Consider the following 24679-nt stretch of genomic DNA (forward strand, 5'->3'; position numbering starts at 1 on the left):
AAGTTGGATCAAAAGAGCGATTGCTGGAATTACCCAACGGGTCAGGCAACACCTGTAGAGAAAAACACATAGATAAGATTTCAGGGCAATGACCTGTCATCCGACCTTTCAGATGAAAGGCCGTTGTCCTGAAACTGTCTGTTACTCTCTGCACAGATGCACCAGAGACCCGGGTTCAATCCTGACCTCGGGTGCTGTCTGTTTGGAGTTTGCACATTCTCCCTGAGTGCACTGGTTTACCCCGAAAGACGTGCAGGTCACTGGGTTAATTGGCTGCTTTAAATTGCCCCTCGTGTAGCTGAATGGTAGAATCTGGAGGGAGTTGAAGGGAATGTGGGAAGATTAAAAATGGGGTTAGTGTAAATTTGGTAGTAGGTGGTCAGCACAGACTGAGTGGGCCGAAGGGCATGTTTCCGTGTTGTATTTCTCTATAACATTGCTGCACAAAATTTGTCTCTCAGCTCTGTAACGAGATTGCTGAAGAAGGTACATTTTAGGGTTCATCTTAGCTGAACGAAATATGGAAGCAGGGAGTATGAAGAAATGTATTTTGAAGAGTAGGGCCTTAGAACAATTACATTTAGGAATGATCAGGACACCTCTAGTGGCGCACAGATATCTTTAGCAACACACACAAAAAAGTGCTGGAGGAACTCAGCAGGTCAGGCAGCATCCACGGAGGGAAACAAACAGTCAGTGTCTCGGGCCGAGACCCTTCTTCAGGACAGGAGAGGAAGAGGGCAGAAGCCAGAATAAAAGGGTTGGGGGGGAGAGGGAGGAGCATGAGTGATAGGTGAATCGTGAGGGGGGGAAGGTAGGTAGTTGGGGGGGGCGGTGTGAGAATGATCTGAGAAGCTGGGAGTTGGTATTTTGGAAGTTTATGTGGTTGGAGAAGAACAGGTTCATGGAGAAACTGGATCATCCTTTAACAACCAGTGTAAATTGGAAATACAGAGAATGAGCAGTGATCTAGTCTTTAAAGCTACAAAGATTTTCAATAGGCTAGATAGATCAAGGCAAACTATTTCCCTACCAGACATCGTTTTAATGTAGGGATTTATTTTATTTAAATAATGCCATTGTCAAGCATGATACGGTCCCTACAGTAAGAATGTGTCATAAGTAATTGTGATACCAGTTTAGTCTCTATAACTCTGTTAACTGAAAAGAGGTTTAAGATTGTTCTTCATGAATGTGGCAGTGTTTCCTGGGGTTACAACAGCCATTTCTTTTATCCAGTCCAGCAAACTGCACATCCTGGTTTTCCGACCTTCAATGCATTCGGTGCCGGTGGTGGGGCGACGAGTACTGTTGGGAGTTTCCCCTCAGCCAACCAAGTTCCTTTCCAGGTCCAGTCTACAACATCAGGTACAGTATCCAGTGATGTTTATTGAGAAGTGTGTCAGTCTTTGAACCTATGGGTGGGTTTTACACCCAGATGTGGTGTGTGCACTTGTGGGGAGGTGGTAGAGCTTGGGGCTATAAACATAGTCACTGATCAATCCCTCAGGGAGTTCAGGAGGAATGTCTTCAGTGGAGTGTGGTGAGAATATGAATGAGGAGAGGCTGAGGCAAATGAAATGGACACACTGAGGGGGAAGAGGGGTAACCAGATGAGGCAGAAGGAGATGGCAGGATATGCTGCTAGCACTTAATTGTGGGGGACGGGTAGGAGAATGAGGCTGGTGTCGTTTACAAGCAACTGGCACGAGCCTTTTTGGCCAAATGTCCTGTTTCGGTGCTCTGTTTTCCATGATGCATGCATTCATTTGGTCATACATAAATTCTGTGTCTCCCCTCTCTTCCCACCACCCCTCCCCTTCCCTGCCATTTACAAATACACATGTGTCATCCAGGTGGTAATGGCTACAGATGTTGAGGTGTCAGGGATGGACCATACAAGAGCGTAGCGGTCACATCCTCTTGAGGTGCAGCCTGTGTCTTAGTGTGTGCTCAGATAGCAGTGTGATTCCACTTACTAAATGTGCATGGGGTTCGCTATAAAGACCTTTAAAATGACAGTGAGTTTTCTTTGTTAGACTTGGAGAAGCTTTCCATTTATGGATGTACAGGCAGGTATGGATATGTGTGAATTTTGCTGTCACAAGGGCTATTTAAAATGAAGCTTTAAACCACAAAGGGATGCTTGATTCATGCACAAAGCAGAGAGATATGTGGCAGTACTGGGATGCCCTAATTAGACAGGCTCATGGGAAGCAGGGAACAATTAGGCTGCATGCTGTAAATTGTGCAAAAGCCTTCAATATGAAGGGGGAAGATTTGTAGCTATAAAGGGGGAGAGAGGAGCTAATTGGGAAATGGCAAAGCTACAATGGATGGGTTAAGTGAGTGGGCAAGAAGCTGACAGATGGAATATAATGTGGAAAATGTGAGGATATCCATTTTGGAAGAAAGAATGAAAAAGTGAATTATGATTTAAGTGGAGTGAGATAAGAAAATGTTGCGGTGCAAAGCGATCTAGGCATCCCAGTGGATGGAATTCACAAGGTTAGCGCGTGCAGCAAGTAGGAAAGCTAATGAAAAGCTGGCCTTTATTTCAAAGTATGGAATACAACACTAAGGAAGCCTTGGTGCAACTTTGCAGGGCCCTGGGTGAGACTGCACCTGGAGTACTGTGTACAGTTTTTGTCTCTGTGTTGAAAAGATGTACGTACTTTAGAGACAGTACAGAAAAGGTTCACCAGGTTGATTTCTGGCATAGAGGGACTGATGTACGACAAAAAAGTAGGAAAGCTAATGAAAAGCTGGCCTTTATTTCAAAGTATGGAATACAACACTAAGGAAGCCTAGAGTTTATTGGAGTATAGAAGAATAAAAGTTGATCTTATTGAAACATGTAAGCTGCTGAGGTTGAATGCTGAGAAGATAGTTTCCCCTGGTTGGGGCATCCAGAAATTGGGGGCATAGTTTCAGAACAAGGAGCCTCCATTAGATGGTGATGAGGAAGAATTTCTTCTCTTGGCTGGTTGTCAGTCCTTGGTGTTGTCTATCCCAGGGAGCTGTGGAGGTAGAGTCGGTGAATCTATTTAAAGCAGTGATTGAGACGTTTCAAGTGCAAGGAGTCCGGGGTAGAGAGAGAGGGAAAGTGATGTTGCCCAGGACTGGATCTGCTATGATCTTACTGAATAGTGGAGCAGGTTCAAGGGGCTGGCTAGCCCACTGCTGATGCTGTTTCTGATGTCCTTGTAAGGTATGAACAGTCAGCACCATACCAATGATACCTTCATCACATAAACGAACTTCTGAGAACTTGAGTAAATGTGGACACTGCTGCCAGTCTGGTGCCCAGCTAGTAGACCACTGCCTCACACCACTGCAGATCCGGGTTCAGTCTTGACCGCAGGTGCTGTCTGTGTGGAGTTTGCATGCTCTCCCTGTGACTTCATGGGTTTCTTCTGGATGCTCTGGATTCCTCCCACATCCACAAGACCTGTGGGTTAGTGGATTGCCCCTAGTGTGCAGGTGAGTGTTAGAACATGGGGAGAATAAAAGAAAGGATTAATGTAAGATTAGTGTCAATGGTTGTTATGGACTGGGTGGGCTAAGGGGACTATTTCTGCTGTATCTCCTTAAGAGACACAGGTACACTTAGAACCAGGGCCATGATTTCAAATTGAGCATCCATAACCATCCTAAACTGGACAATTCCAGAGATTTTCAAACTTCTGCCTAACAGAAATTTCTCCTCATCTTGTCCTAAATGATCTTGTCCTAAATTATCCTGAGACTCTGCTCCCTCGTTCTGAACTCTCTACCAATAACCTCTTGACATTTACACCGTCAATCACATCGCTGAGAATGGGCCAAGCAGTGCCAGCGACCCAGGTTCAATTCCTGCCGCTGTCTGTAAGGAGTTTGTACGTTCTCCCCGTGTCTGTGTAGGTTTCCTCAGGGTGTTCCGGTTTCCTCCCACATTCCAGAGATATACAGGTTAGGAGCTGTGGGCATGCTATGTTGGCGCTGGAAACGTGGCGACACTTGCGGGCTGCCCCCAGTGCATTCTCAGTAGCGCAAAAAGACGCATTTCAATGTATGTTAACTCAATTGAAAACATTTCATAATTGCATGCTGCTCTGAATTCATGACCAGCTTATCCCCCCTCAAGCATAGTGGTGTGGTTGAGTTTCTGGTCTACCAGCCAGAGTTTGGGACTATTGACCTACTGCCTTGAGTTTGTTTCCCATTATGGCAGCCGGGCAGCTTAAATTCAAGTCAATAAATCTGGAATAAAAAGACCATCACTCACCATGACCATGAAACTACTGGAATGTCGTTAAAAACAAATGAGCTTCAGAGAAAGGAATCCACCATCTTCTGCCCTGCCTGACCTACATGTGATCTAATGGGATATACTGGCATTGCAGGCAGTCCAAAAGAGATTCAGTGGGCTAATGATATTCACTGGGCTAATCCTTGGGGTGAGAGGGTTGTCCTATCACAGACAGCTTAAAATAATTTAGATCTGTATTCTTTGAAGAATGAGGCGTGATCTTATTGAAACATATCCTGAGGGGACGTGACAGGGTAGATGTGGCGATGCTTCCACTAGTGGGAGAGTCTTGAACAAGGGGACATAATTCCAAGATAAGAGGGGCGGTCATTTAAAACTGGGGTATATAGGAACAACTTCTTGCAGAGGGTGGTGAATCTGTACCCCAGAGGGTTGTGGAGACTGGATCACCAGGGGACTTAAAGAGGGAAGTGGATAAATTTTTAAAGGATTGGGGGATTGAGGGCTATGGAGAATTGGCACAGAAGAATCGGCCATGGTCATATTGAGGGGCCGAGTGGCCAGCTGTATTTTCTAATGTTCAAACCCCACCAATCTACGTCCCCAGTTCTGGGGCAATTAGGGTACAGAAACTGACTGCTCTGAGTGAATAACTCATAAGTCTCACAGCCAACACTGCATGTACTCAAGTCCTGTATAATCACAGCAAGACTATGATTTTTCTATTGCAGAATCATAGGAAATGTACAACTCAGATGTTGGCCCACTGTGTCTGAACTCCCAAACCTCTTCTAATGACAACCAATATACCATTTGTTTTCCTAATTACCTGTTGTACCTCTCTGCTTACATTCCACATCTATTGGACCAGCACACCTTAATTCTGCTTTTATACACTTCCTACTAATGTCGACAACCTCATATTTTCCCTCATAGTTTTCCCTCCACCGCCCTGTGCCTCCCACTTAACCTTTCCACGTCCTTCTGTGTGCTCCTCGCAGCTCACTTTCCCACCTAGCTCTGTATTCATCAGCAAGCTTGGGTATCTTGCACACTGCCCTCTCACCTCGTCCCATGTATGTCATGGACAGCTGAGCGTCCAGTACTGATCCCTGTGATGGTCTGCCAACTTGAAGAAACAGCCTGGTAATACCTACTCTCTGCTTTCTGTCCTTTAACCAGTCTGCTGACCATACTAATATGTCACCCTGATACCAAGGGCTTATATTTTAATAATCCTTAGAGCCATGCACCACAGAAACAGGCACTGTCCACCAGTCACCTATTTCCACCAATTGTACATTATCCCACAGTTAATTCTCCCCAGAGTCTCATCAACTCCCTCCAGATCCTACCACTTTACCTACATAGTAGGGGCAATTTACAGTGACTGATTAACCTGTCAACCCTCACGTCTTTAGGATGTGGGAGGAAACCGAAACACCAATGCGGTCACAGGGAGAACGTGCAAACTCCACACCGACTGTACCCGAGGTCTGGTTTGAACCCCGGTCTCTGAGGCTGTGGCTTTACTATCTGCACCATTTCAAATGCCTTTTGATAATCCAGGTACACTAAATTCACCACTTCTCCCTTACAACCTTGCTTGTTCCCTCCTCAAAAAAAAATCCATTAAACTTGTCAGCACCATTTTACCTTCATAGAACCATGCTGAATCTGCTCATGAAATCATAGAATCATAGAACAGTACAGCACAATACAGGCCCTTCGGCCCACAATGTTGTGCCAGCCTTTAAACCTCACCTAAGACTATCTAACCCCTTCCTCCCACATATCTCTCTATTTTAAATTCCTCCATATACTTATCTAGCAATCTCTTGAATTTGACCAATGCACCTGCCTCCACCACCACCCCAAGCAGTGTATTCCATGCCCCAACCACTCTTTGGGTAAAAAAAACCTTCCTCTGATATCTCCCTTGAACTTCCCACCCATTACCTTAAAGCCATGCCCTCTTGTATTGAGCATTGGTGCCCCGGGAAAGAGGTGCTGGCTGTCTATCTATTCCTCTTAATATTTTGTACACCTCTATCATGTCTCCTCTCATCCTCCTTCTCTCCAAAGAGTAAAGCCGTAGCTCCCTTAGTCTTTCCTCATAATGCATACCCTCTAAACCAGGCATCCTCTACACCCTTTCCAACACTTCCACATCCTTCCTATAATGAGGCGACCAGAACTGGACACAGTACTCTTAAGTGTGGTCTAACCAGAAATGATTTCCCAAATATCTTATTACCATTTTCTTGATAGATCCCAGCATTTTCTGGCAACCAATGTCTTGGGAAGTGTTGGGCTAGTGCTGTACTACTCCTCAGGAGGTGTATCTACAGAATTGAAAAACACTATGATGCTGGAGGAACTCAGCGGGCTAGGCAGCATCCATGGAGAAAAGCAGGCGGTCAACGTTTCGGGTCAGGACCCTTCTTCAGGACTGAAGATAGGAAAAGGGGAAGCCCAACATATCGGAGGGAAAAACAGAGCAGTGATAGGTGGATAGAAAAAAAAAGAGGCTAGGGAAGGGAAGAAGCATGGTGGGGGGGGGAGGGGTGTGGGGAAGGGGGTGGGCGATTACCTAAAGTGGGAGAATTCCATATTCATGCTGTTGGGCTGCAAGGTTCTAGCCTCTTTTTTTTCTCTCTCTTCTTACCTTTGCCCCATCCCCCGGTGGATCTGCTCTCCCCTCCTCCCCCACACCTGCCTATCACTATCTCTTACCTGCATCTACCTATCACCACCCTGTGCCCACCCCACCTCCCCTCTTTTGTCCACCTATCACTGCTCTGCTTTTTCCTCCTATATATTGGGCTTCCCCTTTTCCTATCTTCAGTCCTGAAGAAGGCTCTGACCCGAAACGTTGACCGTCTGCTTTGCTCCATGGATGCTGCCTGGCCTGCTGAGTTCCTCCAGCATCATCGTGTTTTTCATCTAGATTCCAGCATCTGCAGTCCTTTGTTTCTCTGGTGTATCTACAGAGTTTGTTAAATTGCCCAAGGCACCGTCTGTATTCAAAAGTACTTGTTCTCTCTGTTGCACTAACTCTGCAAAAACTGGAGTTTGAACCTATACTTTTCAATGCAAGCTTCTTTGGATCTCCAAGGAAATAACTCCTGAGTTCTCAGACGCTGCAGGTTTGTGGCCCGATTAGAAGTTATGTCTGATTTGGGGAAGTCTGAATTGGGAGGTTAATCAGCTTCCTTCCACATTCAGTTTGAGAAAACACTTCCCTTTTCAAATTGGTTTTCTTCTGGATGAAGAGAGCTTGAATTACTGATGAGCAACCTTTGTTCATGCAGGAGTCACTGGATGTTAGCTGATGGTGTGTGCTGCCTTGGGTAAAGAGCAGGGGCCATCTAGAAAGCAGGAGAGAAAATGGGATCAGCTGGCAAGGCAGCAGGGAAAAGGGGACAATGTACCATCATGAATCAACACTTTCAGGAAGAAGGTGGATGATATGTGTAGCCCTGATCCTTCATGATTGGTCAAAAGTTCACTGTAATGCATCATAATTAACTTTATCAAGCAGCTGGTTCTCAGTGTTAAATTTCCCCGAAGTATTTGCAGCATGTCCTTTGCTGCATTGCCTTTTCTCCTTTTAGATGAAGCAACATTATTTAGGAAACTACTGACCTTCAGACAGTCTGAAGTCCTTGTATATGTGTCTTTTTGAGTCATGCCTGTGCGTGAATGCAGTGTCTTTTAGCCTCCAGATGCTAGTGAGGGCCAAGTTAACACACAAACCCAATTTTGATTCCACACCATCTCAGACTTTTATTGTAGCTGTAAGTATCAGAAGAATTAGACCCTCAAGACATGCCAGGCTATGCAAAGTCCCATGTAAACATTGTTTGGTTCTTGTGTCAATTCCTTTTATTTTTCAGTTTTATTTCTGTTTAGTTTTTTCCTCCCATTCCTTTTTTTTTCTCCATTTGCAACAGGTGGTTCGAGCAGCGCTAACTTTGCAAACTTTGATACCTTCCCAAAATCTTCCAGCACTAGTTTCGGAGCGTTCACTAGCCCTCCCGCCACCTCCGTGCCCGCAAGTTCAACGGCTGTCACCTCTGGTAAAAATGCCACCTCGCAAGCCGACAAATACGCAGCGCTCGCAGATTTAGAAAGCATCTTTAATGCCCCTAAGTCCACTCCAGGTAAGCTTACAGTGAAATGGCGGTGAAGGGAATGGGGTGAGAGATGACATGACTTCTAGGGATACCAGAGAGATGGGCATGCCTGATTTGCTGTGTAAAGCAAGGTGCACAATTCCATCTCTACTGGGTCTTGTATTGGCTGATCTTGAGGTCCTGTAGTTGGCTTGGAAATGGAGGAATGGAGGGTAGCCATTGCCTGGAGTTTGTATGTCTGATGTGATCCAATGAAAATTGTGTGTGTGTGTGTGTGTGTGTGTGTGTGTGTGTGTGTGTGTGTTTGTTTTTTTATGTTTCCTTCCCCCCCCCCCCCCCCCCCCCCCCCCCCCACCAAACCCCATTAATAGTTGAATAGCGAGCAGGGACTCTGCTGATTGAGAAATATTGGGTTAAGGGTCTAGATGCCTGACCTGCACCAATGGGATTTTACCCTGTATCAAGGATATAAGATACCAAGAGCACTTGACAGGAGGGTAGATGTTGAGGTGCTTTCACTAGTGGGAGAGTTACAAGGAGACTTTGTTACAGGATATTGGCTCGGTCATTTAAAACTGAGGTGCATAGAAATTTCTTCTCTTGGAAGGTGGTGAATTTCAGGAGTTCTCTGCCTCAAGAGGGTGGGGGGAAGGCCGGATTATTAGAGATATTTAGGTGAAGATCGAGGAATTGAGGGCTGTGGAGAACTGGCACAAAAGAGGAGTTGAGGCCAGCATAGATCAGCCTTGGTGATATTGAACGGTGGGGCAGGTTTGAGCAGTCTAGTGGCCAACTCCTATTTTCTTGTGTTATTAACAATTGGGATGCAAAGTGAAAAAGTGAAGAATAACAAATATTGATGACAGCAGAATCAGGGAATGGTGAGATCAGAGGAATTAGAAGTGATTACAGTGCAGTGGACCTCTTCACTTGCCCACGGCTATCCATTCCAAGACAAACACTAGACGTGGATAGCAACAGTGTAATGATGGGGTGTGGGGAGTCGATGGAAATATGGGGAGAATGGGTGACGGGAAATTTTTGGGGGAATGGGATTGCTCGGTGAGTCAGCATGGACTCGATGGGCCAAATGGTCACCTTCTGTCTCATAAGGAAATACTGTTAGTGTAAAACCTTTGTGTAGAATAGGCTAAGTCATACATACGCATTGTTTGGCTCATCTGCACTACCTGCCGTCTCCTCATCGCTCTACCCCAGACATCCGACCCTTCACTCTTCAAAGTGCTGTGTCCTTGCTGAAATACTATTCCGTTAGTAACTACCCCCAACCCATGTAGTTCCAATGTGACCTTTCCAGTCTAGACATGCATGGTCTTTGATGCCTCCTGAGTGGAGATCAGTGGCATGTCTCATTCCCAAAGTGATTGAAGCTGATTTTAGACCTTTGGATGTTGTGCTCACTTGAGGTAGCAGCCAAGACTAGGGAAGAAATTGTCTATGAGCTTTCTGGACAGTTATGGTTTCGTACGCTGCATGTACTGCTGTTAACCAGAATGCTATCAGTTATGTTTGGCTACCTTGTGTCGTCTGTTGCACTTTTGATTTTGGATGCAGTTTCCCTTGTCATGTGCAGCCGAGCTAGAGGCCATTTACACCCAGTGCAGTCTGTGATACGTGGGGTGGGAGGTCTGCCTATAATGTCAGGTGCACGAACCCAACACTGACAGTCCAGCAGCTTCTTGTGGACGGTGAGAGTTGTGGGAGGTCTGTCTTACAAGGTAGGGTGGTTGAGCCCAACACTGACAGTCCAGCAGCTTCTTGTGGACGGTGAGAGTTGTGGGAGGTCTGTCTTACAAGGTAGGGTGGTTGAGCCCAACACTGACAGTCCAGCAGCTTCTTGTGGACGGTGAGAGTTGTGGGAGGTCTGTCTTACAAGGTAGGGTGGTTGAGCCCAACACTGACAGTCCAGCAGCTTCTTGTGTCGGTAGTTAGTGCTATGAGATGGAAAACAACAGGAGTTCTGCCCTACAATCCAGACATGAGCTGTTCAACCACTTCTGTGTCAGTTCAGTACTTAATAGCACCTCCCCTTGATGTTAAGCCAAGCAAACATGAATGTCACCTGGCACAATCCCAGACTGACTTGGCAGTAGATGGTAGCTGTGATTCTAATGGTTTTGGATTTAAGATGATTGGGACAGTGCAGAGGGAGCTTTAATCAGTATCTAATCTGTGCTGTCCCTGCCCTGAGTGTGTGTGATGGGGCAGTGCAGAGGGAGCTTCACTCTGTGTCTGACCCCGGGAGTGTGTGACGGGACAGTGTAGAGGGAGCTTCACTCTGTGTCTGACCCCGGGAGTGTGTGATGGGACAGTGTAGAGGGAGCTTCACTCTGTGTCTGACCCCGGGAGTGTGTGACGGGACAATGTAGGGGGAGCTTCACTCTGTATCTAACCCGTGCTGTCCCTGCCCTGGGAGTGTGTGATGGGACAGTGTAGAGGGAGCTTCACTCTGTGTCTAACCCTGGGAGTGTGTGATGGGACAGTGTGGAGGGACCTTCACTCTGTGTCTAACCCCGGGAGTGTGTGATGGGACAATGTAGAGGGCTTTACTCCATGTCTAACCTGTGCACTACCTTCCCTGGGAGACGGAATGTCGTAAAGGACAGTTTGTTTTCCCTCCTTTCAGTGAGCAGACTTCATTGTAATTGATCTCCATCTCAGTAGGTTGAACTTTTCATACCCTGACCTTGACACAGTTAATTGGAACAACTCAATACAGGAACAGATCAGATTTCACTTGGTCTACCCAGTTCCTCTACCCACACCCAGCCCCCCATCACCTTGTTTCTTTCCCCTCACCCACCCACTCCACCTGCCCATCACCCACACCTCCCACTGGTTCCCCTCCCCCCACTGTTCCCACCTGCCCTCCTCACCTCCCTTATTTGGTTCCAGGCTCCACCTTCCTCTCCTATCAGATCCCACCATCTGCAGCCCTCTGTCACCTCCACCTATCCCCTCCCGGCCTCTGTCACTACTTCCACTTTTCCATTCTGCCAATCACCCCTCTTCACCTGGATCCACCTATCACTTGGTAGCTCTTGCTCCACCCCTTCCCCTCACCTTTTTATTACTAACTATCTCCCCTCTGCTCTTTCAGTCCAGGTGAAGCGCCTCGACCTGAAACGTCGCCTGTCCATTTCCCTCCACAGATGCTGCTTGACCCGCTGTTTGTTTTTGATCCAGATGCCAGTATCTGCTGTCTCTTGTGTCTCCATTTCACTTGGTGACTGCTGAGGTGTCAAAACTGTTCCCTTTGCTGGGGTCATCGAGGACTAAATATCACAGGGATCAAATAGGGAGAAAGTTCAGAGTGATGTGAGGAAAAACCTTTCTCCGTAGTGTTGTGGTTGGAATCTGGAGCACGCTGCCTACAGATGTGGTGGAGGCAGGTTCCATTGTGGCCTTCAAGGTTGAAATGGATGAAAAATACTATGAGGAAATTTTTGCAAGGCTGGTGGCTAGAGCTAGAGAGCTAGAGGGTCTCCACAGACAGGATGGGCCAAGTGGCCTCCTTTTGTGTCGTTATTATTGTACGATTCACAATCGTCACATATTGCTGACATTACTGAAATATATTGCTGTCAGTTTTGGGCACGCCTCACGCTAAGCCCTAATGATTTTGTTCTGAGAAGGTGTTGAAGTACAGAACCAAGGTGGGTAAATAGAGCAGGTTCCAGGGGAACCCCTGTTAATCCCTGAGAGCTTGTGTTATATGTTAAATTGTCTAAGCAGAGTGACAGGCTGAGATTCTCTGCGGTGTTTATTGAATGCAAATAGTTTCTGGTTTTCAATTCAGCTTGCAGTTGCTAAGGTTTGGTTTGCCGGAACTGGGGACATTCCTGTCCCTGCATTTGTCAGTACCGCTTGGGACACTGCCTTTCCTCACCAAACAGTCCTAGTTTAATTGTGCTCCATTGCCCAGACGTGTGAATCCAAGTGAAGCACTGCTGTTCTCAAAGATACTCTTCTGCAACTCAATCACTGCTGCATGACGGCTCGCTTTGTCCTCCCTTGCACGGAGTGTTGGGAAGCTGCAGCCCTGGGAGCAGCAGCTGGGTCAGACCTCACCGTGGCGAATGATGAAACCAAATCCGATTATATCCAGGCCTTTTGTGGGCTGGCGCCACAACAAGACGACCGTGAAGGCTGTGGAAGTAATGGAAAGCTACAGGGAACTGGGGCGGTCCTGGCCTGCATGAGTTTCTCTACCTCGTCAGTTCTCAGTGCTGTCTCAAATAGCCCACTGCTTTGTGCTTGTTTTGATTAAAAACAACTGCAGAGGCCAGTAATGCCACGATCACTGTCTTGTATCTGCTCAGGGCGACGGGATGGGCAATCGAGTGCAGAATGAAGAGAGCTCTAGCTGATGTCATTGTGTAACAGGGGCTACCAAAACTGTTCCTGTTTCTATTCGTCATCTCCTAACACCTTACCCTGACGCTGCCAGTCACTGACTAGGCTGATGGTCGCCTCTGGTCCAGTTGATCGGTTCAAGCATGGAGTAGCCAAGTGGAGTGAAGATGAGGCCAGGAATTTGAAAGCTGTTAAAATAGTGGAGAGCATGCAAGGCCTCCCTGATGTAGTTGGGAAAGGAGTGGACAAGGGGGCACAAGATGGTATCGAGGTAAAGATGAAGTGGTGGGGGCAAGGGAATTGAAAGCTGTTAAAATGAAGATGAGGCAGTGGGGGTGGATCGGTTCAAACCTCCAGCTGTCACGCAAACCCATCCTTAATCCTTCACATTGTGTAGAATCCCAATGGATCAAACCCCTTCCCATTGATACCTATTATATAGACTCGCATCCCATTTATTCCCAATGCATAGAACACCAGTGGACCAAATTTCCTTCTGTTGTATTTCCAACTGGACCTAGCCTTTCCTGTCCCACATAGAATCCTGATGGATTCCACCCCTTCCAATTCATCCCCATTGAATAGAATCCAGGAGTTGTCCAGGTTAACAAATATTTTGACTGGGAATATTGATGTACAAAATCTTAATTGGACCAATTTTTTTGTAGTTCTAATTTTTAACCACCTAACGATTAATATGTCCATGCTAAACTTGCTCCTATGTAGAGCACTATTCTGAAGTCTGTCTCGGATTCAACAAATGACTGACTGTGTAGTGGGATTCAACTTCAGAGTAATTTCTTCTGTGAAGGTTCTGGCGCCTCCCCTGCATTCTTGTCTGGAGTAGAGGATTGATTCATTAGCCGTGGGTTTCTCTGAGTTGCTGCACTTCAGCTATCAGTTTACAAATCAGTACAGATGTACGGCGGAGAGCATTGTCTGGTGGCATCACCGCCGGGTACGGAGGCTCCAGTGCACAGGATCACAAGAGGCTGCAGAGGGTTGTAGACTCAGCCAGCTCCATCACGGGCACAACCCTCCCCGCCATCGAGGACATCTTCAAGAGGCGGTGCCTCAAGAAGGTGGCATCCATCACTAAGAACCCTCACCGTCCGGGACATGCCCTCTTCTTGTTAGCTCCATCGGGGAGGAGGTACAGGAGCCTGAAGACCCACACTCAGCAATTTAGGAAAAGCTTCTTCCCCTCCGCCATCAGATTTCTGAACGGTCCATGAACATTACCTCATTATTCCTTTTTTTTGCGCCATTTATTTACTTTTGTAATTTATAGATTTTATATCTTTGCACTGTACTGCTGCTGCAAAACAACACATTTCACATCATATGTCAGTGATAATAAATCTGATTCTGATTTACGACCCTCTCTGGGTTAGCTGCATTACATCCCTTCCCAGTCCTGACTCATCTCACGCCCTGAACCTCTGATTCAAGCTTGTGTTATCTCTACTCCTTGCCTTCCTCCCACCATTCACCTTTTGTGACATGTTCACCCTAAACATTGGCTGCACAATGCTCCAAGTTCCATTCACCCTCTGCCGTCTGTGTTCACTGACCCCCATTGGTTCCTCATCCAACAAAGTCTCTTTTCAAATCCCTCTGTGGCCTTGCCCTGCCCCATCTCTGTACGACACCTTTCCTCCCTCATACCTCTGCTTTCCCATTTTAGCTTCTTGTGTATCCCAGATTTCCATTACTGCACCTTGCCTTCAGCTGCTTGGGCCCCAGGCTCTGGAATTCCTTCCCTAAACCCCTTGGCCTCTCCCTCCACTTCCATTAAGATGCTTCATCGAACCCATCTGATTAATTTTTGGTCGTGTTCTTATTCCTTGTTATGTGAGTCAGGGTACAGATTTTGTGAAGTGCTATGGGGTGACTTGCTGCATCAGAGTTTTATAAGCACAGATTTGGTCCCGAGTTGGTTATTCTGCTGATCTTGGGTGGGGAGATGGTGACTATCCAGTGGTTTGTTGCTAGGTCAGTTAACCTCAGCACTGGGAGGAGGGAGGTGTTGGATGTGGTGATAATGGTATTGGTATTGGTTTATTATTGTCACTTGTACCGAGGTGCAGTGAAAAACTTGTCTTGCATACCGATCGTACAGATCAATTCATTCCACAGTGCAGTTACATTGAGTTAGTACAGAGTGCATTGATGTAGTACAGGTAAAAACAATAACAGTACAGAGCAAAGTGTCACAGCTACAGAGAAAGTGCAGTGCAATAGGGTGCAAGGTCAGGTAGATCGTGAGGTCAGAGTCCATCTCATTGTATAAGGGAACCGTTCAATAGTCATCACAGTGGGGTAGAAGCTGTCCTTAAGCCTGGTGGTCCGTGCCCTCAGGCTCCTGTATCTTCTACCCGATGGAAGAGGAGAGAAGAGAGAATGTCCCGGGTGGGTGGGGTCTTTGATTATGCTGGCTGCCTCACCAAGACAGTGAGAGGTAAAGACAGAGTCCAAGGAGGGGAGGCTGGTGTCCGTGATGCACTGGGCTGTGTCCACAACTCTCTGCAGTTTCTTACAGTCTTGGGCAGAGCAGTTGCCGTACCAAGCCGTGATGCATCCAGATAGGACCTGCCCCCTGCCTCTTCATATCCTGTAAGCTCTGCTTGGTAACCAATTATGACATTGTTGCAGTTGAGTAAGCTTCATTGCTTAGAGGCATACAAGTAAGTTGAGCGGGAAGATGGTGCATGTGGCATTGCACCCCATTTATCTTGAGGAAAGAGAGGAGTGCATAAGCTGTATTTTCCTGTTCCCTTTTTGAGCTGCAGGTGGTCAGATGTCCAGCTTCAGTTTCACCTCTTCAGTCTCGACCGGCCAACCGACAGTCTCGTCCAGCCAATATACAGGAGCCGAGTACAGCAGCGTCTTCAATATTGGAGTGCCTTCAAGTCATGCCAGTGCTGGCACTAGCAGGTACTGTGTGGAGACCGCGCCTCTCCCCTCCCTGCCCTCCTATTTCTTGCTGTCATTGTGTTTTTCATACAGAGTGCTGTCAATGCAAAGGAATCGAATACCTAGATATTGGAATTTGTTCAATTGTGAAAACTGGTGAAAGCAAGTCAGCAGCCTGTGATACATTGCTGCTTACATTTCTATCTACAGCTTGCTGCCACCTTGGCTACAGTTCTCAATTCTCAGACTAAGTGCTATCTCTGAATTGCCAGTACCAAAGATTTCTCAAGCAAGTGTGGCAAGTCTTAGATACAGAGTAAAACTGCTTTCTACACTGTCCCAACACACACCCCCAGGGCAGAGACAGCAAGACAAGACAAGATATCTTTATTAGTCACATGTACATCGAAACACACAGTGAAATGCATCTTTTGCGTAGAATGTTCTGGGGGCAGCCCGCAAGTGTCGCCACGCTTCTGACGCCAACATAGCCCACAACTTCCTGACCCGAACGTCTTTGGAATGTGGGAGGAAACCCACGCAGACACGGGGAGAATGTACAAACTCCTTAAAGACGGGCCAGAATTGAACCCGGGTCGCTGTGCTGTAAAGCGTTACACTGACCGCTACACTACCGTGCCTGCCCTAGGTACAGAGTAAAGCTCCCTCTACACTGTCCCATCACGCACTTGTAGGGCACATGTTAGACACAGAGTAAGGCTCCCTCTACACTGTCCCGTCACACACTCCCAGGGCAGGGACAGCACGGGTTAGATACAGAGTAAGGCTCCCTCTACACTGTCCCGTCACACACTCCCAGGGCTGCGACAGCACAGATTAGATACAGAGTAAGGCTCCCTCTACACTGTCCCGTCACACACTCCCAGGGCAGGGACAGCACGGGTTAGATACAGAGTAAGGCTTCCTCTACACTGTCCCGTCACACACTCCCAGGGCTGCGACAGCACAGGTTTGACACAGAGTAAAGCAGGTAGGAGGCAAAGGGTGGCAGTGGAGGGTTGTGTTTCAGATTGGAGGCCTGTGACCAGTGGTGTGCTGCAGGGATCAGTGCCAGGTCCTCTGTTGTTTGTCATCTGTGTTAATGATTTGGATGAAACTCTAGGTGGCATGATCAGTAAGCATGCAGATGACACCAAATTGGTGGTATAGTGGACAGTGAAGAAGGTTGTCTAAGGTTACAACAGGATATCAATCAATTGGGAAAGTGAGCAAGGGAATGGCTGATGGAATTTTACACAGACAAGTATAAAATGATGAATTTTGGGAATTTTAACCAGGGCAGGACATACACAGTGAATGGCAGGGCACTGGGGAGTGTTATTGAACAGTGAGACCTAGGGATACAAGTCCCTGATTCCCTGAAAGTTGCAACACGGATACACAGGGTGGTAAATAAGGTGTATGAAATTCTTGTCTTCATTGGCCAAGGCATTAAGTACAAAGCTGGGATGTCATGTTACAGTTGTACAAAACATTGGTTAGGCTGCACTTGGAGTATTGTGTGCATCTGGTTGCCACACTACAGGAAGGATGTGATTTAAGCTAGAGAGGATGCAGAAAAGATTCACAAGGATGTTTGCATGGTTTGGAGAGCTTGATTTATAAGGAGAGATTGGAAAGGCTGGGTCTGTTTTGCCTGGAGGCAAAGAGATGATGTGATGGTGGTCTATAAACTTATGAGAAGTGTAGACAGGGCAGATAACCAGAGTCAGGTCCCCAAGGTAGGGGTGTCTAAAGCTAGAGGGCATAGATTAAAAGTTAGAGGGAGGAGATTTAAAGGGGATCTAGGAGTAAATTTTTCACACAAAGTTTATTTGGTATCTGGAGAAGGTGGTGGAGGCAGGACCAGGAACATTTCAGAGGCATCTGGACAGGTACTTGAATGAGCAGGACATAGAGGAAAATGGAATTAATACAGGCAGGTGGGATTAGGGTAGAAAGATATGACGGTTAGCATAGATGCAATGGGCCGAAGGGCCCGTTTCTTTGCTATATAACTCTATGACTGTCCTGTCACACCTGCGTTAGGTACAGAGTAAAGCTCCCTCCAGAATGTCCCATCACACAGTCCCAGGGACCCTCTTGACCCATTCCCATTTATCTCCCGGGATTATCTCCAATTTCCTTGGACAAACTACTGAGTCCTTTCTGGGAGTACTAAACACACAAACAGAGATGAAAAAAATTGAGTTAGAGTAAAGCTCCCTCTACACTCCTGTCTCACACTCCCAGGGCAGGGACAGCCTGGTTTAGATACAGAGTAAAGCTCCCTCTACACTGTCCTAACACACACACTCAGAGGGCAGGGTCTGCAGGGGCTAGACCCAGAGTAAAGCTCTCACTACACTGTCCCATCACACATTACCAGGGCAGGGGCTGCACGGTGTTTAATGCAGAGTAAAGCTCCCTTTATATTGTTACCAGTCACTAAAGAATCTCCTGCTGTCATTTTGTTTTCAGTATTTCCGGGACAGTGAGTGGAAGCCAAGTGCCTACACAGCAATCCGCTGCTAGCAGTGCATCCAGCTTTGGAGGTAACTTTTACAAACAGTTCACTTTGAATTTCTTTTTTCTCCTTTTAACCTGTGATCCCAGTGTTACTATTCCTCCCGCCACTGACGGATAAACCCACTTTGCTTCCATGCTGAGAGGGAGGGTGTTACTGTTTGAAGAGGTTCCCCACCTGCTGGGATATCTGGGGTCATGTCAGCACTATGAGCTCAGCTGTCCTCCTTGGTGAGTTGCATTTTTCACCGTGCATTAACCTTCTCTTTCCCTAATTTTTTTCTTTCTCTGCCCTGCATTTCAGCTTTCAGTAATCCATTTGCTGCTCCTTCTGTTACGCCGCAAGCAGCTTCTACCAATCCCTTCCAGACCAACGGGATGGCACCAGGTGAGTCTATGCAGCCTCTCTTTGACTGGCAGAAAAAAGCACTACTTTTATTTGCCTTCCCACCTTTTCCAAATTCTCTTCCCCCGCCTCCCCCCGGGAGCTGTGGGCCATGGGAACTCGTGGGCAGCTGGTGGCCTTTCACTCAGCATCTCTAACTCTTGTCAGCCAAGAGGCTAACTGAGCTCTTTGACCTTGGGAGAGTGCAGGAGGAACAGGCGGGGTTACAGCTGAGCCCGACAAAACAGCCCAATGTCCAGCAGTGGTACCATCTCCATTGATGTACAGAGGGGTCTTGTGGTCCAAGTCCATTTGATGTACTGAGGGATCTTGTGGTCCAAGTCCATTTGATGTGCAGAGGGATCTTGGGGTCCAAGTCCATTTGATGTACAGAGGGATCTTGTGGTCCAAGTCCATTTGATGTGCAGAGGGATCTTGGGGTCCAAGTCCATTTGATGTACAGAGGGATCTTGGGGTCCAAATCCATTTGATGTACTGAGAGATCTTGGGGTCCAAGTCCATTTGATGTACAGAGGGATCTTGTGGTCCAAGTCCATTTGATGTGCAGAGGGATCTTGGGGTCCAAGTCCATTTGATGTACAGAGGGATCTTGGGGTCCAAATCCATTTGATGTACTGAGAGATCTTGGGGTCCAAGTCCATTTGATGTACAGAGGGATCTTGTGGTCCAAGTCCATTTGATGTGCAGAGGGATCTTGGGGTCCAAGTCCATTTGATGTGCAGAGGGATCTTGGGGTCCAAGTCCATCTGATGTGCAGAGGGATCTTTGGTCCAAGTCCACTTGATGTGCAGAAGGATCTTGTGGTCCAAGTCCATTTGATGTGCACAGGGATCTTGTGGTCCAAGTCCAACTGATGTGTAGAGGTATCTTGAGGTCCAAGTTCATAGCTCCCTGAAAGTTGATAGGGTGGTAAAGGAGGATTATGGCAAGCTTGCCTTTATTATTTAAGGCATTGAGTTCAAAAGTCAGGAAATTATGTTGCAGCTTTACGAAACTCTGGTTAGGCCGCATCTGGAGTATTGCATTTGATTCTGTTTGTCCAAATTATGGGAAGGATGTGGAGGCTTTGGAGAGTGTGGTTTGCAAGGATGCTGCTTGGATCAGAGGGCATGTGCTATAAGGAGAGGTTGGACAAACTTAGGTTGTTTTCTCTTGAGTGGTGGAGGCTGAGGGGAGACCTGATAGAAGTTTATAAAATTACGAGAGGCATAGATAGAGTAGACAGGTGGTATCTTTGTCCTAGGGTCGAAATGTCTAATACTAGAGGATATGCATTTAAGGTGAGAGGGGGTAAGTTTAAAGGAGATGTGCGGGGCAAGTGTTTTTACACAAAGAGTGGTGGGTGCCTGGAATGCACTGCCAGGACTGGTGGTGGAGGCAAATACAATAGAGGCATTTAAGAGGCTTTTAAGTAGGCACATGAATGTGCAGAGAATGGAGGGATATGGACCATGTGCAGGTAGAAGGAATCAGTGTAATTCGGCATCCTTAGGTTAATTAGTTCAGCACAACATTGTGGGCCGAAGGGCCTGTTCCTGTGCTGTACTGTTCCATGTTCTATCCTCCCCTTGACCCTCCTCCCCACTGCATGAATCTCAAACCCAATGGTCACACACTGATCTAAAAGGCAACACCTGGCTGAGGCAACAAAGTGAGATTTATTAACTAAATATCGCCAGTAAAATAAATGTTTCTACAGTGAAGGCTTCATGCAGGTATTCCCCACAGGCTGAACACAATTACCTGCATTCAGGTACTACACTCTCCACATTGTACCAGACAGATAGCACTCACCATCCCAAGCTGTTGTACACAAACCTCCAGTAGTGGCATGGAACCAAATTCACTATCACAGCACTCTGGCTTACATTTAATTATAGATATTTGTCTGAAGTGATTACTCTCCACTGTGCACTCCAATTATATAATGCCTCTAACATAGCAAAATCTCCAGGATGTGTAATAGTATTAATACCAAGATATGTCCAAAAGCTGTGGGCCAAAAAGGTATCGAAGTGTGTATTAAAGAAGGAAGTGGTAGAGAGAATTTCAGAGCTTAGAGCTGAAGACATGGTCACCATGAGGAAATCAAGTTACTAATCTCACAGGTCCTTTGGTTGGTAGTAATGACTCTGATACAAATATGTAAGTACTTGCTTGTTATTATCAACAACATTGTGAAGTGGTGGCATCAAGAGTGGTGGTGTTGAGGTCTTTATAAGTTCTTCACACTACCTGCAGGTGATTGAGAGATGTGCTTTTCCTCTACGGCCCAAGCTTTGTAGTTGTAATGACGGCGAAGCTATCAGCATTCGCCGTCGTTGCATCGCGGTTCTGACAGGAATCGGGGAAGTGCACGGCCACGATTAAAACCTGGAAATCCAGATGCCTGCTGTCAGTGATTTCCTGCTCCTTTACAGGGTGTGATCTTTTGCAACCTCCTCCAGTGTAATCTTCAGTAATCAGTGATCTTTTGAGAAGTTCAGGTATTTATGAACTGTTCTCGCTGCAAAGTTCCCTGAACATGTTCTGCTTTGTTGCATGAGGTGTGGTTGAATTTTTAATAGTGTACTAAACATAATTACTGCTTAGCATCCTTGTGGAACCTAAAAAATCAAACTAATTTAAATGTGTGGATTTTAATTCCCTCATAACTATTTCAAAGTATACTGGATTTTAAAATCGTACTTTTTTTTGTACAAGGGTTTGATATTTCGGCTTCTAACAATCGTGTATGTTCTGATCTTTATTTTGTACGTTGTGCAATGTTTAAAGCATAGTGTGTTATCTTCCCTGTCTGTGCAAAGTCTTTGGTGCCTTGTGTCATCACGATTGCTGGACCTCGGGAATCCCCAAGAACTGATGCCTGAAAGCAAACGATGACAGACAAAGTCCTCGCCACAGAAAGGGCTAAATCCTTGTTTTGAGGACAGCGGCAAACAGTGCTGACAGCAACATCCAGGCCTTTAGAAAGAAGATAGCTGGCAGAGACCCCTCACAAAGTTATTTGTTTATACTGCCTCCCATTAACACAGAGGAATCTGAAGTTGCTGCTTGCTAGCTTAGCAGTGGGTCACTTCAATGGTTTACAGGAGCACGGGGTCTGATGCAGCGTTGAAAGGATTCAAGTTCAAGTTTATTGTGAAGGGTATACATACCCAGGGTATAAATGCCATTAAAATTATCTTTTTGCAGCAGCATAGTACATGACAAACATAACCTTAAATTAGCATAACTCACACAACAAAATAAACATAACGACATCAGTGCAAGTTGAGGGAAGTACAGTCCGAGGTAGTGTTGGGGTTTCTCATGTGGGTTCAAGAACCTGACAACAGTGGGGAAGAAGCTGTTGTTGAACCTTGAGGTGGGGGTCTTCAGGCTCCTGCACCTTAGCATCAAGAAGAGGGCATGGCCCGGATGGTGGGGGTCTCTGATGATGGATGTGCCTGTATAGCACAGAGAAGCTAGAGCCACCCTCTCCAACCCTCTGGTTCAGGCAGACTAAAGAGATGCAGCAAGTAAGTGAGGATCATAAAAACTTCAGATGCTGGAAATCTAAAATAAAACCAGAAAATGGTGGAAATACTCAGCAGGTCAGGTCTTCAACCTGAACCGCTAACTCTGTTTGTCATCCCACAGATATGACCCAACCTGCCAAGTGATTCCAGAATTTTCTGCTTTTATTAAAGAGATACAGCGCTCAGTGCTGTCCATAGCGGAGGGAAAGAAAGACTGGTTCTTGGGCTGTGGGATTCATTGTCCTTTTCATGGGGGCTACAAGCAGGGATCGTTTTGCTGTTGTGTTTGCAGCAGAGTGGGTGGGTGTGGAGGGAAGTGAGCACCACAATCTGACTGGAGTAGTAGAAACGGACAAACTTGTAGAAATTGACAAACGTAGAAATTGTCGAAACTGACAAACATATTTTGGGCTGGAGTTCAGAAGGAGTTTGTACCATTTGCTGCCTTCTCCCAGTTTAACCCAGTCCAAAGTATGCCCTTAAATATCGTGTTGTACTCGACGACGTTAGGACACAGCATTGAGCGTTCTGGGATCTGCGTGATTCAACGTCCTGATGCCTGTTCCTTCCCCCCCTCGCTTCAGTGTACGGCGGAGTGCCAGCCGGATACGGGTCGGTCCCGGCCACCTCGGTCGCTGGGAGCTTCGCAGGATTCCCACAGCACCCATTCCCGCAGCAACAGCAGCCCCAGCAGCAGCAGGTCTACACTCAGCAGCAGTCCTACCCACAACAGCAGCCGTTCCCAGCCCAGCAAGGATACAGCCAGCAGCAGCATGCGTTTGCTCAACAGCAGCCCTTCCTGCAGCAACAAGCCTTTGCCCAGCAACAAAATGGTAACCTGCGCCTTGTAGATCCTCCTTGAGTAACCTTAGTACCTACATTTAAAATAATCTGTATGTAAATCCATCCATTTACAGTACTGTTATATAAATTACTCTCAATAAGGTTGATGTGTTTATTATAAAATGTGCCTCATTTAAAGTCTGTTGCTCTAAGGATGTTGCCAGGACTCAAGGGGCTGGGTTATGGCCAGGCTAGGACTTTATTCCTTGGAGCACAGGAGAATGAGGGGTGATCTTATGGAGGTGTGTAAAATCATGAGAGGAATAGATGGGGTAAATGCACACCGTCTTTTTCCCCGAGGCTGGGGAATCAAGGACTAGAGGGTGTAAGTTTAAAGTGAGAGGGGAGAGATTTAAAGGGGACCTGAGGGGCAATGTTTTCACACAGACGGTGGTGGGTATGTGCCAGAGGAAGTGGTTGAGGCAGGTACATTAACAACGTTTAAGAGACGTTTGGACAGATACACAGATAGGAAAGGTTTAGAGGGATATGGGTCAAACACAGGCAAATGGGACAAGCTTAGATGGGCAACTTGGTCAGCATGGGGGAGTTGGGCCAAAGGGCCTGTTTCCGTGCTTTATCACTTTATGACTGTGACTTCTCTATTTCAGGCTCTGAGCACCACACCTCAGGATGTTTAGGTCTTGGAGTGGGTGCAGTGCAGTTTCTCTGAGCATTACCAGGGCTAAAGTGGTTAGATCAGAAGGGCAAGTTCCACAGCGTGGAACATGAAGGGATGATCTAATTAATGTGTTCAAGATTGGGCGGCACAGTGGCTCTGCAGGTAGTGCTGCTGCCTCACAGCTCCAGTGACTCAGGTTTGATCCTGACCTCCTGTGTGGAGTTTACACGTTCTCCCTGTGACCATGTGGGTTTTCTCCCACATCCCAGAGATGTAGGTTAATTGGTTGCTGTAAATGGCCCCTAGTGTTTGAGTGAGGGGTAGAATCTAGGAGGTGTTGATTGGAAAGTGAGGAGAATAAAAAGGGATTAGTATAAATGAATGCTTGATGGTCACCCTCTGCTGTAAGGTAATGACTCGAAAATGATGAGTTGAGTTGAGAGACTGGCGTGAGGTAAAATGCTGGGATGTGTCCAGAACAAAGAGGTATAACCATTGGAAAATCACAATTACCCGAATGTTAAGTAGATACAGTCAGTGTTAAAGGAATATGGGGCAGAGAGTTCCTAAACTCTACATTTTAGCCAGCACATAGCAAGCCCAACAAGAGCTAGGAGCATTTCTGGAATTAGTGTTGGGAATGAAACTGGCCACAGAATGAGTCCCAGTGGAGGAGCGTTTTTGTGGGAATCAGCATATTTTAATTAGGAGTGAAGTGAATGGCAGCACCGAGAAGAGGGCATGGCCCTGATGGTGGGGGTCCTTATTGATGGATGTGCCTGTATAGCACAGAGAAACTAGACCCACCCTCTCCAATCCTTGGGTTCAGGCAGACTAAAGAGATGCAGCAAGTAAGTGAAAATCATAAAAACTTCAGATGTTTGAAATCTAAAATAAAACCAGAAAATGCTGGAAGTACTCAGCAGCACCCGTCTTTAACCAGAAACGTTAACTCTGTTTGGTATAGGAATGAAGACTAGAGTCATAGAGAGATACTGCGTGAAGCTGAGTCTGTACAGACCGTCAACCACACATTCACACACATCTTACCTTCATCCCATTTTTTATTCTTCCCAC

The 24679-nt window shown here is 46.6% G+C and overlaps 1 protein-coding gene across 3 annotated transcripts in view; it reads left to right on the top strand.

The window, feature by feature from the left end:
* The window catches only part of LOC127586593 (arf-GAP domain and FG repeat-containing protein 1-like), a 105964-nt gene that overhangs the window by 76062 nt on the left and 5223 nt on the right, over nt 1-24679 (top strand). The window contains exons 6-11 of one of the 3 annotated variants that reach the window (XM_052044685.1): nt 1240-1368; nt 8209-8418; nt 15561-15705; nt 18166-18239; nt 18515-18598; nt 22722-22970. In XM_052044685.1, coding sequence (XP_051900645.1) covers nt 1240-1368; nt 8209-8418; nt 15561-15705; nt 18166-18239; nt 18515-18598; nt 22722-22970 — 891 coding nt within the window. Of the gene's footprint in view, nt 1-1239; nt 1369-8208; nt 8419-15554; nt 15706-18165; nt 18240-18514; nt 18599-22721; nt 22971-24679 lie in introns of all 3 variants that reach the window. The other 2 variants (XM_052044684.1, XM_052044686.1) reach the window with 2 other exon arrangements.

The sequence above is a fragment of the Pristis pectinata genome, chromosome 37 (genome assembly GCF_009764475.1).
Source record: "Pristis pectinata isolate sPriPec2 chromosome 37, sPriPec2.1.pri, whole genome shotgun sequence".
NCBI lineage: Eukaryota > Metazoa > Chordata > Chondrichthyes > Rhinopristiformes > Pristidae > Pristis > Pristis pectinata.